At 38.7% G+C, this 15,500-nt stretch overlaps 1 protein-coding gene across 3 annotated transcripts in view; it reads left to right on the top strand.

Moving 5' to 3' along the window:
* Positions 1-15,500, top strand: part of RUNX1T1 (RUNX1 partner transcriptional co-repressor 1) — a 112,453-nt gene that overhangs the window by 73,431 nt on the left and 23,522 nt on the right. For all 3 annotated transcript variants that reach the window (XM_040546451.1, XM_040546450.1, XM_040546452.1), the window contains 4 exons: positions 3,135-3,316; positions 10,343-10,593; positions 11,865-11,950; positions 12,616-12,817. In XM_040546451.1, coding sequence (XP_040402385.1) covers positions 3,135-3,316; positions 10,343-10,593; positions 11,865-11,950; positions 12,616-12,817 — 721 coding nt within the window. The remainder of the gene's footprint in view (positions 1-3,134; positions 3,317-10,342; positions 10,594-11,864; positions 11,951-12,615; positions 12,818-15,500) is intronic.

The following is a 15,500-nucleotide window of genomic DNA, read 5'->3' as shown; positions in this document are numbered from 1 at the left end:
TATTTCTGTTGCTAAAGTTCTGAAGAAAGTAGGAACACCCAACAATGGAAGATTATTAGCTAATTACCTGGAATGAGTACTGAAATGATAAAACAGCCTTTTGGAGCTGTAGCTTCTTTTGCAGGTGCACAGATAATGTTTTGTTTGCAGGTTAGAACAGTTCATTTCAAAGTGGAAAGCGGATCTGACAGCTGGGTAAAAAAAAGTTTACCTCTTCTAATCTCTAATTATAAAACTGATGTAGGATGCTAAGACACTACCTAAATCTTGAAGGCTAGAAGGTCTGATCCAAAACAGAGTAGGAGCATATTCCAGACACTGAAGTGCAAAACTGTGGGGGACAGCAAACCAGTAATGTTATATTTTCTTTGCAGTCAGTGTTATTCTAACATACTTATCTGGCGTCTGGTGCAGAATTGGTTTGTATCTCTGACATGTAAAGGTGTCCTAATCTTCAGGTACCAGCAGCGATGTTTGAAAAAATGTGCTACTGCACATTGACAGAACTGCCTCTGCTGTCAGCCTGAACCCCTGCATAAACCTTTATGTCCAAGGCCATTTGGGTTTAAGAGTCTGTATATAAGTATGCTTGAGTTTCCTTTGGAGCTTGATCTCTTCTTGGTCACAGTATGGACAATGTTAGTGCTTCCAGCCCCCTAAAAACTAGTTCTTGTGTATCTGGGCCATGGTGACCAGAAGCAGTCCATACACTTTACCTAGCCATAGAGATTTTTTTTTTTTTTTTAATAAACATTAAAATTATTATTCATGTATTTTGTTTTCTGATAAACTAATTAGTTTTACTGTATGACTTGACAAACTTTTTTTTGTATTTATGTCTTTAGAAGATTGAAAATACTTGTGTTGAGCTAAATGTTTTCATGTACTGCTTTTCTTCTGTTTAATTTGAGTTTAAATCTTCATCCAAAAGCTGCTTGATGCCATTGTAAACCCAGAAGTCCTCTTCTAGATTATGAGGCACATAATTCATATTTTTTTTTATAATGACTTCTCAGAAGTATATATTCTGGGCACATAAAACATGTTCAGTGCACTTAGAATAAAGGATAAGTTTAATTACAAATCTGCATGTTTATGGTCAAAGAGTAAGAATGAACATTGCATTAGGATGAGGAAATGAATTAACATAGATCAAGGTTTTTGCTAGCCAGTTCAAAATTTGGTTGACTCCAGAAGCCAGGAGTATCCATGCATGAAGTATGTCTCTTTGGTTTGCGGTAGTGGATAAGGAATGCAAATGTGTTGTTTTCCTTGATTTTTCATCTTTCAAGTGGAAACTTCAAAGCATTTCTACCTCACAGAAATCCTGTGATGATGAAGTGTTCTCATTTTCCAAGAATGTACCGCTGTGGAAATCCTGGGTTTGATCCTATTATTTTCTCCAGATTTTTATTTTATTTATTATTATTATTTTTTTGTAAATCTATGTAAAATTCTGCAAACATTTTCTGCCACATGAGGCAGTGTAGTTAGGTGTTGTGACTTTGATTCTCTGTGAGCTTTTAAGGAAAAACAAACGAATAAGCAAATAAAAATAAGTGAAAAGCCATGCTCACCAAAGCATTCAGTATCTTTCCCCATTATGTGGCAGCCCTGGACAAAACCAAGTGAATGATAATAACAGTAGGAAGATATTTCTTTGGTAATTTTACAAAATATTTGCGTTCTATGGAGGTCTGACAAGACCTCATGTTCCCATGAGGTCCTTCTTCCCATCCTAACATGAACAACTGATTTTTTTGTTTATTCGTTTGTTTTCTGTTGAAAGCCTTATACATACTAACCCTATTCTGGTATTTTTGTTGCACAGGGGATCTTCTCTTATGGTACAGCAACAGGTACCTGGAGCATTTGCCTTTGTTACAGTACTAGCATAGTAATCTCCCAGGCCCCTTTGCTCAAAACTTTACAGAACATCTCCTTTTTATGCTTGATTCCCTGTGTGTTAGTTTCAGAACTTTTTGACTTAATTAAGAACTATTTTTCTGTTTAAAAAAAAAAAAAAAAGATTTTTTTTCCCTTGCAGGAGTTTCTTTAAAAGCAAAGGGGATCATTAGAGTTCTTTGTCTTACATCTAGTTATTAAAGGTCATGAAATGTAATCTCATATCTGAAATTCCCTAGGCAGCGGTCATTGTGCACTAGGCAAGAAAGAAGGGATGTCAGGGCACATCACTTTGCGGCACACATAAGTGGGTAAGAAATGACTGGGTTGTCTTAGTATCAATGTATGCTTGTGTTGCAAAGAGAGAAAGAAATTTCCCAGGATGTGTAACTGTCTTCTCCAAGGGGAAGGATGTATAGTTCTACATCAGTCCCAAATTTGGTGAGAAATACAGCTAAGTGTGACCCCCGTATGGAAAAAATCTGCCATGCAGGGATCAATAAGCTTTTTCAATACTCCTTGGGTATTGGTACTCTCCAGGCTGTGACCCAGCTCCCATTGGGGTCCCGAGAGAAAAGCTAAAAATACTTCAGGCTGTCTGGCAAGGAGGAGGGATGTGGCCCTCAAGGTGATTACCAGGAGCTCTGGAACATGAGATTGTATTGTAGTCTTCATCTGAACGTGTGACTGCAAGCTGATGGGAAAGCTGAGGGCAATCCTATTCTCACCTAGGCTCTTGAAGGATGATGACAGAGACAGCTTACAGAGCCACAGATCCTATGGTTTCTAAAGATTTCTAAGTACTAACTGGAGTCTGAATGGGAACTAATAGTGAAGAAGTTTTGCTAGTGGAAAAACAAAGTGCTGCTCCATAGGAGCTCAGGTTTTGGGTAGTAAGGAAGGAGATGAAATGAGCCAGAGCAGTGTTTTTTCCTCTTTCAAATACGTGGAACTCAGACCTGGTTTTCTCATGCATTTGCAGTTTTGTTTTCCATTTTTGTAAGTAAGCTCCCATTCTTTCATGCACACTTGGCACAGCCACAACCTGACCCTGTAGCGTGGCTGTCTGCTTTCAGGCAGCTAACCACAGCAAACCTCATTCAGGACTCATGCAACAGGTTCATCCCACAGCGTGTTTCCCACTGATTTCTAATTTTTCTGCTTTGTCCTTGTTGAAACTGCATGTGAGCCACCCAGCCGCCCCTGTAATGTGTGCAACACTCTTGCAGGCCAATCTGCCCCTGTTGCAGCGGGAGCTGCTGCACTGTGCAAGGCTAGCCAAGCAGAACCCAGCCCAGTACCTCGCCCAGCACGAACAGCTGCTTCTGGATGCCAGCACCACCTCACCTGTTGACTCCTCAGAGCTGCTTCTCGATGTGAACGAAAACGGGAAGAGGCGAACTCCAGACAGGTGAGAATGGCTGCGCCTTTCGCACCCCAGGTAGAAGCGTCTGGTGGGTCCAGCATGCTGAGCCTTGCCAGCAAGGGGTGGGCACCTGGGGAGTGTTGGGCTAGCATGCCCAGTGACAGGACAGGAGGCCCTGGGCACAAACTGGCCCCCAGGAGGCTCCCCCTGAGCACCAGGAGCACTTCTGTGCTGTGCGGGTGACGGAGCCCTGGCACAGGCTGCCCAGAGGCTGTGGGGTCTCCTCCTTGGAGCCCTTCAGAAGCCGCCTGGACGTGGTGCTGGGCACCCTGCTCTGGGTGTCCCTGCTTGGGCACGGGTGGCACCAGGTGGCCTCCAGAGGGCCCTGCTGGCCTCAGCCACTCTGGGAGTCTGTGTCCTCGGTGCAGGTCTTTCCTTCATGACAGCTGTGCAGCAGCCAAACTACCTTCATGTACTGGTGTATGTATGTATTTATATGCACACACTGACTCATGCAGCAAAATCACTTGAGAACACAACGTCGCCATATTTGCATTGCAATAATATTGACCAGACAGTGCCACACTAACCATTTGGGTTCATAATATATCTGTGAAGCATAAAGTAAATCATTCCATACATAATTCCTTTGTATTTAAGGTTTTGTTGGATAAATAGTAAATATGGGGAAGGTGGCTAGGCACTCATATTAGGAAGTCTAAGGCATGTTCCATGGTGTAGTTGGGGATTTGATTCCTTCTGCCATACCATGTTTTATGCGCAGCATAAGGATATGTTTAACATTTGTTCCAAACAGGAGAGATGTTCACTGAAATCTGTTGTATTGTTGAGCTGAGAAAGAGTCTGTGCAGAAACAGTGAGTGAGTGCTTGTGTGTACAGTAGCTTCAGGGATATGGAACAATTTTTATTTTTTTTTTCTTATTCAAATAGAAGTTCTCTGTTTAGTATTACAAGAAAATGAATCTTGTGGTTGTTTATTTTCAACTGTCTTCCTGTGATAGTGTTAGAAAGTCATTTAGCATATAAATCTTACCTTTGGGAGGCCCAAATATTGAACTTACTCTTAGTTTTGTTTGCCACAGATTCTACAGCGTGAAAAACTTTTATAATGCTGTTCTGCCAAATACCACTACCTGCATGTACAAGGCATTGCAGAGGTCCCAGTTATCCTTTAAATGAGTAAGGTGAAGGTTTGCAAGGTCGAGAAGGATTGCAATTTTATGTAGGCGAAGTTTTTGGGTGGGGACAGGCCATCATAACACAAAGCATGTAGATAAAACAAAGTCTGCAGGCTCAGAAGACTGATAGAGAAAAAATTTGATGCCAAGTATTGGCACATATATGAATGGAGATAGTCATGATATCAAGGCTAGATCTTGAAAATGTCTGCGTAGTAAAACTCAAAGGAATTCATAGCCAGACGTGAACAGTAAGATTTAAAGTAACTTACCCATTAAATAAAAGAAAATGTCAAAGTATTAGAAATTGATATGCTTTAGATGGCGTTTCAGGGAAATCTCTGTGAGCCAGCAAGAATATAAAGATACCAGCAGAGAAGCCGTTTTATTTTTTCACCATTTTTTCCTGATGGCTAAGCTGAACTGAAGCAGCCATTGGTGTTACACAAGTTTGCTAGCTGAATCTAAAAAAGAGGATTAGTTTTCAGACATTTTCCATGTAGTCTCTTACTCCAAGCAAAGAGATAACATTTCCAAAGCTGAAATTTAGCTCCCTGGGGCAGTTCTGCTGCATATCCTCAGTCTTTGCAGAGTAGTGTACCAAACATCTGTGCGCTGTAGGGAATAAAGGACTCTTAAAATCTCGTGAATCTTGCGAATAACTTAAATATCAGCATGATGTAGTCCAGTGTCAGTAGCAGACATGGTGTTTTGCCTACAAATAGATAGACACGTTGAATTATCTCCTAAGCCCATGAGGCTTGGCAGAGAGTACTGAGGAGAGGAGGGACGTGCCTTCCTGATAGCCTTAGCTTACTTGTTTGCTGTTAACAGCAGTACTGCTTGCTTCTCCCATATGACCATAAAGTGAAAATGAGCAATAAAGTCTTTCCTTTGTTTTTCTTCATTAGCATTCAGTAATAATACTCACCCCCTTTGAGTCCCAGTTTAACAGTGCTGAATTTCAGTTGTCTTGTAGTAAGTGCCGTCTCGCCTATGTTGTGTTTGGGAGAGATGGATGGTGAAGACGGGTCAGGGAAGTTTGCAGTGAAAATGCTCCATATTAGCCTTAGAGCAGAAGGGGTTTGAGGAGTAGCCCACAAGGTGATCAGCAGATCAGGAGAATATTGATTTTTAAAGTCTTTTAATTACAACTGAGTCCTAGACCTAGGGGTATTTAAGTCTGTTTTATGGATTTTGTTCTCTATGTTAAAAATGTGCTTTTGAAACTCTGTTCTTGAGGACATGCCTTTGCCTTTACAGCTGAGGTCTCTCCCAGACTCCTTGCAGCTCAGGGAGTCGCCAGTTCCTCTCCATGTAGTAGTGCAGCTTTTAGGGCACTCTGTGGGAGAAATACAGAGAGTGAGCTTTGGGAAGTTGCACATGGACGGGAGTGCATTGAGTGGTGGGACTTGCACGCTGTGCTGCTGGATGTCCACCACCTACTTGGTGTGAGCTGCTGAAGCCATTAGCTGGTAGCTTCTGTTGATGCTCACTTGAAATTAGGCTCCTTAATTCTGAGGAAGTGGCATTTCAGGGAGAGACACCTATCTTTTTTTGACCCTCACGTTCTTTGATTATCATCTGAAAAGAGCTGGAAGGACTGTCCAATTCATCTATTGGAATGGTGCCTTGAGCTTAAAAATAGTTTTTTGTTTGTTTGTTTGTTTTTTGTTTTTTTGTTTACTGTATCAAACAGCCCCATTAATGGTTAATTGTGCCTGGATCTCTGTTGTCCATGATTAAAGCTACACAAAACAAATATGAAAATCATGCTGTACTTTTGGCGAAATCAAGTTCAGTGGAGATGTTTTGTGCACTCAAGAACATTTGTACTACATATTTAATGAAAAGAACAGGATCCTTTTGGGAAGATTCTTAAATTTACTTGATGGGAGTTTGCATACCTTTAAATTTGGGTAATGTAAGTGAACAAACCACGAAAAACTGTCCTCAGAGTCAGAACATGCCTAGACTGAGTGAGTATGGAAACCAAATACTTGTCTGGCTTTATACTCATTAAGCTATTAATTATTTTAATTGTTTACAGAGAAGCAGGAGGAAACATCTGGAAATATGTATACCTTTTTTTTAGATATCTAAGTAGATTTCAAATACACTAATAAAAATACAGTGGAAGATATTAGGCATCTTTTAAGAGGAGGGGTTGCTACGACTCTGTTGCTAAAATATGGAAAACAAAAAGTCTGAAAGGCAAGTTCTTTCCAGGGGAGCTAAATGAATTTGGAACAATTTTGTTTGGAGATGTGCTTCTCGCTAAAGTAAATTGTGGTATCTTTTTCACTTCCCATGGGAAATGAGATGTGTGTGTATATATGCTGTATATAAAGTGTATTTAATATATGTATATAATATATAGATTTGTGTGCATATATATATTAAATATACGCATGTGTATATTAGAAATATACACACACATCCGTCCATATTTACATTTTTCTTTCAAGCACAGATAACTACATAGTGTTGACTCGAATAGAGGTAAAATATAGTAAGGGATTAGGTGAAGGAAGTGGAGTGAGTGTGTTGCAGATAAATACATGCGCCTCTTGATTTTTTTTTCTTATAGAAAATGCGTCTACATGCAGTAATTCTTTTTGCTTATGGTTTCAGAACCCTTTTTGCATACACATTTTCCAGTTCTAGTTATTTATCTGCCTATCCAAATCTACTGTATGTGGGGTTTTATAGAGCAATCTGACAGCAGAGCTTCGTGTTTTACTGAATGTTTTCTTGGTGCATATGGTCTGACACGGATGAGCAGCCACGGTGAGATTTTGGAGTCTATTAAACTAGCTCATTAAAAAGATCAATCTGTTTCTGTAATAACACTGGGAACCATCAGTCACTGCAAGAGAGAAAAACTGACACCTGAGGAGACAACACATTTTAGTAATTTGTTCATGACATGTCATGAACAAAGTGTTTGCTATATTTTGTTTACAACTTTTGGAGTTTACATTCTATGCTAGTAAAGCAAAGGAACTTGGACCAATATGAGTTTTTATTTTGGTGAATGAATGCTTAGTTATAAATAACATTTTAAATACATTAACTACAAAAGAGTTTTTGCTGAGTAGTCATCTTTTGAGGTTGCTAGAAAAGATTGAACGGCACAGGAGCATGTCATAAAATGGTTCTACATTTATGACAGCTGCCTATAAAGTAGGTATACGATATTTTTAAGAAAAAAAAATCTCTAAAAAAATATCTCTAATTTTGAGTGAGAAGAAAATGAAAGTGGTCATGATTGTTTCGTTACTTTAGAAAGTGATGTTGTAGTAGCTGTACCCTTGGCACCCCTGACAGTGAATTCATGTAGAAGGTACCCTGGCACATGGACCAACTAAGATAACTCTGTTAGGCAAATATTTTGTTTGAAGAAGCTCCTCCACATCTCAACAATGTGAAGGATACTCACAGCACTTACAGCTATGCTCCTTGTAAACCATGTGCCATATTGAGGAGTTTTAAAAGACTTTTCTTAATATGAATGGTTAGCAAGACAATATTTATCTCTCCTGTAACACAGGACTATAAACAAAAACACTATTTTTCCCAACAAAACGTTATCAATATGCTGGCATATTGTCCAAGCTAATGCTGTACATTTCATTTAAGTTAGTTAAGTACAGAACATTCCTAGAAAACACACAGAAGTATCTGTACAGTAAGGCAAAAATATGAACATTTGTATGAAAATGTGTTTTTGCCAGCTAACTATAGTGCAGAAAAGAAAAATTAGTTTTCCTTTGATTGTTTTCCTTCTTGCTACACTTTTAAATTTGCTTTTTCTACACTGAGCTATCCAAAAAGGCCGATTAATAATTCACAGTTTCTGCTTTTTTCCCAATCTGTATTAGTGACCATTCTAAACCTAGCAAACAGAACTGTGACAAATGGATAGCTTGGCTTGTGCATACAGGAAAGTCCATATTTTTACAATTGAAAGACCTGGATATTGAGCTTGAGTTTCTGCAAAGAAAACACACACCAGCAACTAAATAGAAAAATTGTCTTGGAGGGATGTCAAAAATATCACTACCTATTGAGAGTTATTGCAAGCAGTTCCATCATGCCAAGAGTCATTAAAAATATATCATGGTCCTCAGCTTTTCCTGATTAGGAGTTTTCACAGCCATCCTGCATTTGTTTTGGAACAAGGTATATACTGTGCTTTAACAAAGTATATCTTTTATATCTCTGCCCAAAATTAGAACAGCTGTCCTGCTGTATTGGTGAAAGCTTCTTCCCTCTTTGCCAAGTTCAGGTATAATATAATGTGTATACCTGCAGCTTCTCTGGCATTAGTGATTGTGGTGAGGACCCTGGAAAATCTCCTTACTCCTTCTGAAAACAGTGCAACCCATCTTTTCATTTCCTGCTGGTAATTGCTAGATCTTACTTTGATCCTCTCTCCCAGTGGATATTGGCAAAGATTTGGTTTCTCCCTTCCTCTCATTGAGATTAAAGGAGAACTTACTGAGAGGCAACAATTAATACATCGAGTGTTTCTCCAGAGATAGTCCCTCAAGGTTGGTTGGTTTGGGGGAGGGGTTCACTGAAGGGCATTTGCGTTTCTTTTCCTGCTTAACACCAGGCAAACAAGAAAATTAGATCAAATTGACATTCCTGTCAAAATGACAAAAAATTGAGTTAGGCTTTTTATTACTTGGAAGATATATTATGCCATCCATAAATAATGGAGCAGAAAGTTCTCTTTAAGAAAGGCTAGAATATGTCAGATATTTAATAAAGGTTTTTGGAGGGAGGGACTTGATCTCAACAGTTTGACATAGCTTTTCAGTTCAAAGCTGATTTTGTAAGTTTTGGTTATTGCAGTGATAAAAAACAACTATACTTTGGTGAAACGAGCTTTTCTAAAGGGAGGTGTGAACCCATTGAACGAACTCTAGTCTTTTTTTATACTTTTAATAGAAAATTGTTTCAGCATAGGTTCCAGGTTGTCACTTTCATAGGCAGAGGTGCGAGATAGAGATGTTGGAAATAGCAGATTGTGATTAGAATTAACACGAATCTCTAAAGCAAAAAACTGCCATTCTCCCTGGTAGCTCTCTAGAGTTGCCCGAGCATAAAAACCTTGTCTGAGAGTAATGGAGTGGGGAAATCTTGAATGTTATTGTGGACTTGAGTCTAACCACATCTTCCTGCAAAATTAATGACAGGCACAGCACCTCTGACTGAAATAACCAAGTTGGTGCAAAAAATCTCTGAAGAATTATGCATTATCTGAAGTTATTCTAGCCCTAAGTCTCTGTGCAACACTGATCTAGGAAGCTGCTGTTAACATGGTATTCCACTTCTCGATGGAAACTCATCCTGGCATTGATAATAGCTGAGGTTCAGCACACTGAAAACGTTACCTTAAACTGGATGCTGTCCTCTTTAAAAAATAATAAAAAAAACCACACATTTATTTAACTGAAAAATTCCCCTGACCACCATATCCTACAGCACTATTAAAAGTGGGAATTGCTTGGCCTCTAGCATTATGTATTGGCGGATTGCTGCAGCTCTGTGATTACGTGTATACCCACCTGATCACCAGGTGATTTCAGTGAATGCTTCTCTCTCTCCAGCCCAACTCTTCAAGCTGTTCCATCTGCAGGGTGACTCTGCTAGTTATTCTCAAGTTACAGGAACAGTTAGGCAAGGTGTATGTCCATTGCGTATTTGGAGTAAGCAATGTTACAACATGTTCTGCACCACTCATTCGGAGAGCTAAAGAACAAGCTCTAGATCCTAAAGTTTCCCATGTAGGTGGGCATGCATGTTCCTGAGCAGCTCTGCTCACAAAGTGAATTAAAGTTCCTTTGCTTTATTTTTCAGAACCAAAGAAAATGGCTTTGACAGAGAGCCTTTGCACTCAGAGCATCCAAGCAAGCGGCCCTGCACTATTAGCCCAGGCCAGCGGTACAGTCCAAATAATGGCTTATCTTATCAGCCCAATGGTCTGCCTCATCCCACCCCACCTCCACCTCAACATTATCGTTTGGATGATATGGCCATTGCCCACCACTACAGGGACTCATACAGACACCCCAACCACAGGGACCTCAGGGACAGAAACAGACCTATGGGTAAGGCATGTTGATTTTCTGCATTGTTTTTTGAGGTTTCTTTTTCTCTTTTAATTATTATGTGTTTTGTACAGTTTTTATTTGTTTATTTGTTTGTTTGTTTTCTGGTAAAATATACCGGCCCTTCAGATGTAACATTTATAGCTGTCAGTCCAGCTGCTCCTGATGATCTTATTGCAGATTTACATTTGTTAAAGTGGACTGAACTGTGCCTTTACTACACTCTAAAGCACGAGTCAGAAGGAGAAGGAACCCCTGCTTCATAGATGACATGGACATGCAGGTGTCTGGCAGGCAAGGATAGGTAGAGCATCTTATTTTTCTTCTAATGCCACATTTGTGGCAGTAAAAAAATTCGTATAGCTTGCTTTCATTGTAGAGTAGAGGGAAGTTATTAGCCTTTGGAGAAATGTTTCCTATGTGACACCTCAAGTGTGCACTGTGTCGTGGGGATGTCTGCAGAGCATGCGTACAGCAGAAGCACCACACCCTGTGCAGGACCGTGCTGGCAGCACACGTTGCTTTATGGGGATGTCTGATGCTCTTGGATTTGTCTGGCTTGCTTCACATCTGCACATACTATTCTTGCTTCTTTTAAACAATTCTTCAATAAAAGAAGAACATTTACAAATACTTAGCATCTGTATAGAGGAAGCTAAACAAGAAGCAAGTGTCAGTTCCTCTGAGTGTTGATAATAAATACTGACTTGGTTCTATCATGTTGTCAGCTGCTGTGATGTATGTGCTGCATTTTAACCACATGTTGTTTAAAACATCTGTGAAGGGATGAACCCTTAATGATGTTCTGTTGACATGGTAGTAATTACTGCATTTAGTGAAATAACATTAAGTTTATACTAATATTTTTTCAACTTTCTGAAGTACAGCTAGTATTTGAGAGAGTTACCAAAAATTTGTCTTGCTGACTTCAGGTAGCGCAAATTAAAAATTATACATTATTGTATATGTAAAAAAGGGTTATGTTCATATTTGAGAGGTCATCTTGCAACCTACAGAACTTGCAGAACTGAAGACAGTACATTGAGCAAAACAGTAGCATCTGGTGTGGGGAAAAGTGCTAAAGAGAACTTAAAGCATAGTTTTTAAGTAACCATTTATTTTTATGGTGGCATTCTTATACTGGACCAGGTAATGTATGGTATGTATGTAGTCACATGTCCAATGGGCTCTTTTTTTTTTTTTTTTTTTTTTTTTTTTTTTCCCCTAGAGGAAACCCAACACTGTAAACATGATTTGCTCCTTTTTGGCAGGGTTACATGGCACACGTCAAGAAGAAATGATTGATCACAGGCTAACAGACAGAGAATGGGCAGAAGAGTGGAAACACCTTGACCATGTAAGGGCTAAATGCACTCATGTATAATTGTCTAAAAGGAGTCCTATAAGATAGGGATTTAAACTTTTTCTTTAAAAAAAAATCTGAATCCCAGTACAAGTTTTGAAAACACTGTTGATTAAACCTGGGGTCTTGATATTCCCTGTTAGGTAGCTCATATTATTAGGCCTTGCTGTTCAAACATATGTTGCAGTATCCTAATTATTACAGACTGCCAAATGGGGAATGGACTCTGCTGTATAAACACTGGATCTGGGATATATGACTGCTTGGCCTTAGAACTAGTTAATTGGATTTTATTAGCTCCTACAACATTTCTAGACATCGGTTCTGGACCAGATCTCCTGGCCTTTTTAGTGCCATGCGATACTGGTGGTAAGATACAATCCTTTCAGTCTTCTCCTCCACTCCTTCTCCCTTTTTTCCAGAAATGTATATGTGTAGATATGGAAACCTACATCTTTAAAATTACCAGTTAAACAGGAAGGGATCATTATTCTTAACTCAAGACTAGAATTTTTCAGCTGTATTTTAAAGAACAGGGAGAGACACCTTCATTCTTAAAATCCATGTACTCAGGACATTAATGTTTTCTTTATTTTAATGTCAGTTTATGAATAAAATGTTCTTTTTCATTTCTCTGCTCCATCCACCGCTGTGACTAGCTGTTAAATTGTATAATGGACATGGTGGAAAAAACTAGGCGATCTCTCACTGTACTACGGCGATGTCAAGAAGCAGACCGTGAGGAGCTTAATTACTGGATACGACGGTACAGTGATGCAGAAGATTTAAAAAAAGGCGGTAACAGCAGCAGTAGTCATTCCAGACAGCAGAGTCCAGTGAATCCAGATCCAGTCACACTAGGTACAGTACGCTTGTTAAAATTGTTCACTGGTCTTGTTTCAGCTCAGCGAAGTGTTAGACAAAGTTTGTATTTGTTCTTCTGACTCTTCTCTAGTACTGATGAAATATTCATCTCTGCTACCTACTGAATTATTACTGTATGTTATATTAATATATACTATTATGCTCTAATATAACCATATCTGAATTAAATATAACACGTCCTAATAGTCTTATTTGCATGTGAAATGGCTAGGGTTTGGTGGTAAGATTTCATAATTTGCTTTCCATTCAGAAATGTCTGAAGGTGGTTGGGCAGGAGGACAGCCTGTCATGTAGGGGTGACAGGGCAGTGAGAAGTGCACTAAGCCTCCATCCAACCTCCTTCCCTCCCTTGCCTACTTGATTAAGGAAATCTGTAGGTACTTCTTGATGGCTAGCATTGTGAAAACAAGGGCTTTAACCTTGTGAGATCAAATGATTTAAATTAGAAGTTGTCTTTAATAAGGAAATGAAGGGGGGGAGATGTAAAGATAAGGGCATTTCCTGGCTGTACTTGGTTTCCATATAAGAAAGAAATAGTAACATCTGCAATGCCTGCAATTGAGCACACGTAATTTTCTGTGTCTACTGCTGCAGCTCGTGCAGTGATGTTCAGTATAGCTTGGGTACTGCTTGCTTTCCAGTTACACAGAGCAATGCAGAGCTCAGCTCAAGTGCAAAGCCCACCTACAAGAAGTAGGCTAAGCAGTTGGATGTTCATCTCATGCAGACCTTAACAGTCACACTTGCAAAGTAACTCCAAAAACTTCTCTAGGATGGCTCTGCTGTATAAACACAAGATTTTATTGTGTGCAAATAATAAATATGTAATTTATTAGTATGTTGGCCTGCTTCTGCCTCATCCTCTCACTTTTATGGCAGGTGAAATAAAGAAACACGTCTTGGTGATGATGCCTTTTAACTGTTCTCTGTAATTTTGAAGAGAACAACAAACTATGATTGCTTGTCTAAGACCCATCTTTCAAAAAAATAATTGTCCACATCAAACACTATCTATTTAAAATCATCATATGCCATTGGATGTGTATATTATTTCACAACTGTATTTCATTTAAATCTGTTTTGTTTTTGTCCTTAAAATAACTTATTAAATCTGTAATTTACTTAATTGCAAATATAGAAAGAGAAGAACAAATCTAATGCCTTCTCCATCTTCTTCTTGGTAAATCTGATATTTAGTGTCCCTTGAAAACAAATGAACTTTTTTGTGTGTGTGTGTCAAGTGATCTTAGCCAATAGCTCTATAAATTAGCTTCAGTCAGTGAAAGGAGGGGTTATGGAAATGCTGTTCCCAACTTCACTAATAAGCCTAGTCCCTAGAGAAGTCCTTCTCAGAAAGAAGCGTTCAGGTAATGGCTTGTATGAATAGTGTTAAATGTAATGTAAAGAAAGGCTCATAAATATGACATTTGAAAAGTCGATCACATCTGCAGCTTCGGGAAAAACACTTGTGAGGAAACCCCTAGATCAAAAGCAGTGGCAGCCATCTCTACTAAAGCTATGATGCAAAAAGATCCAGGCCATGATGCTTGTAAGAATGGTTCATAGGTAAAAAAGTTAAAAAAAAGAAAGGAAAACGAGTTTTTATAATTTCCACCAACAAACTGGAACTCAAGAAGTTCACCAAAACTTTATAGATTTACAATCCAAGAAAGATAGCCATAACAAAACCAGGAAAAGATAAAATGAAGATAAGACGTAATCAGTTCCCTATTTTATCATTTTGTTTGGTTGGAAACAACAAAGTCTGTTTGTTTAATAAGTTATAATGCACAGCCTTTGTAGTCTGACATACTACTCATCTCTGTAGTGCTACGGATAGACTTTAACTGGTTGGAGTCAGTCCATTTCAATTTTAACATGCCACATTTCAGTTATTTGGCTTTAAAAACTACTCCCTTAGACTTGTGGACATGTAACTTGGATCGCTTCAGTGATGTAGTATTCATATCAATTGTAAATATTGATAAGAAGTGCTTTTATGCCTGACATGTCGGGCGCTTACCCGACATGTCAGATACTTAGCTCAGAGTCTATGGAAATTTAATCATTATCTTTCTTCAAATCTGGTAGCAATCTAGTTAACTAAATGAAAACTCCAAACATTCAGAAGTATAATAAAATTGAAACAGTGTCTGTGGGTTTTGAGACACTTCTCTTTAGGGATTTATGTTTTAGTTTTGAAGTGAAAAAGAAGGGATCGAAAAATTTCTCCAATGTTTTAATTACAGTGCCACAACATGTAAATATTGCTTTTTGCTGCATGGATTCTAAATGTCAGTGATTCCCCCTTGTATTTTCTTTAATGAAGTAATCCACCCTTTAAATCAATCTTGTCATCTCCACTAGTAAGATGAGAAAAAAGGGGGCCATATGGCTACCATATCCATGCCTTTGTTTCTTTTTCTTTACAATTAAAATAGCATCAATGAAGTGATAAGTTCTCACTATAAACAGTATGTCATGGTCTTCATCAATAGCTGTTGCTGAAGTACATACTTTCTAAGCTGAAATTTAGCATAGGTAAGTTGGATCCAAAGGAAACTGAAGAAAATTCTGGTCATTTTGAATCACTGGCCTTTTTTTTTTTTTTTTTTTTTTTAGCAAGAAGTTTTTGTGCTGCTTTTGATTTGACATCCCT

This window comes from Cygnus olor, chromosome 2 (genome assembly GCF_009769625.2).
Source record: "Cygnus olor isolate bCygOlo1 chromosome 2, bCygOlo1.pri.v2, whole genome shotgun sequence".
Taxonomy (NCBI): Eukaryota; Metazoa; Chordata; class Aves; order Anseriformes; family Anatidae; genus Cygnus; species Cygnus olor.
This window is presented reverse-complemented; position numbering and strand designations above follow the sequence as displayed.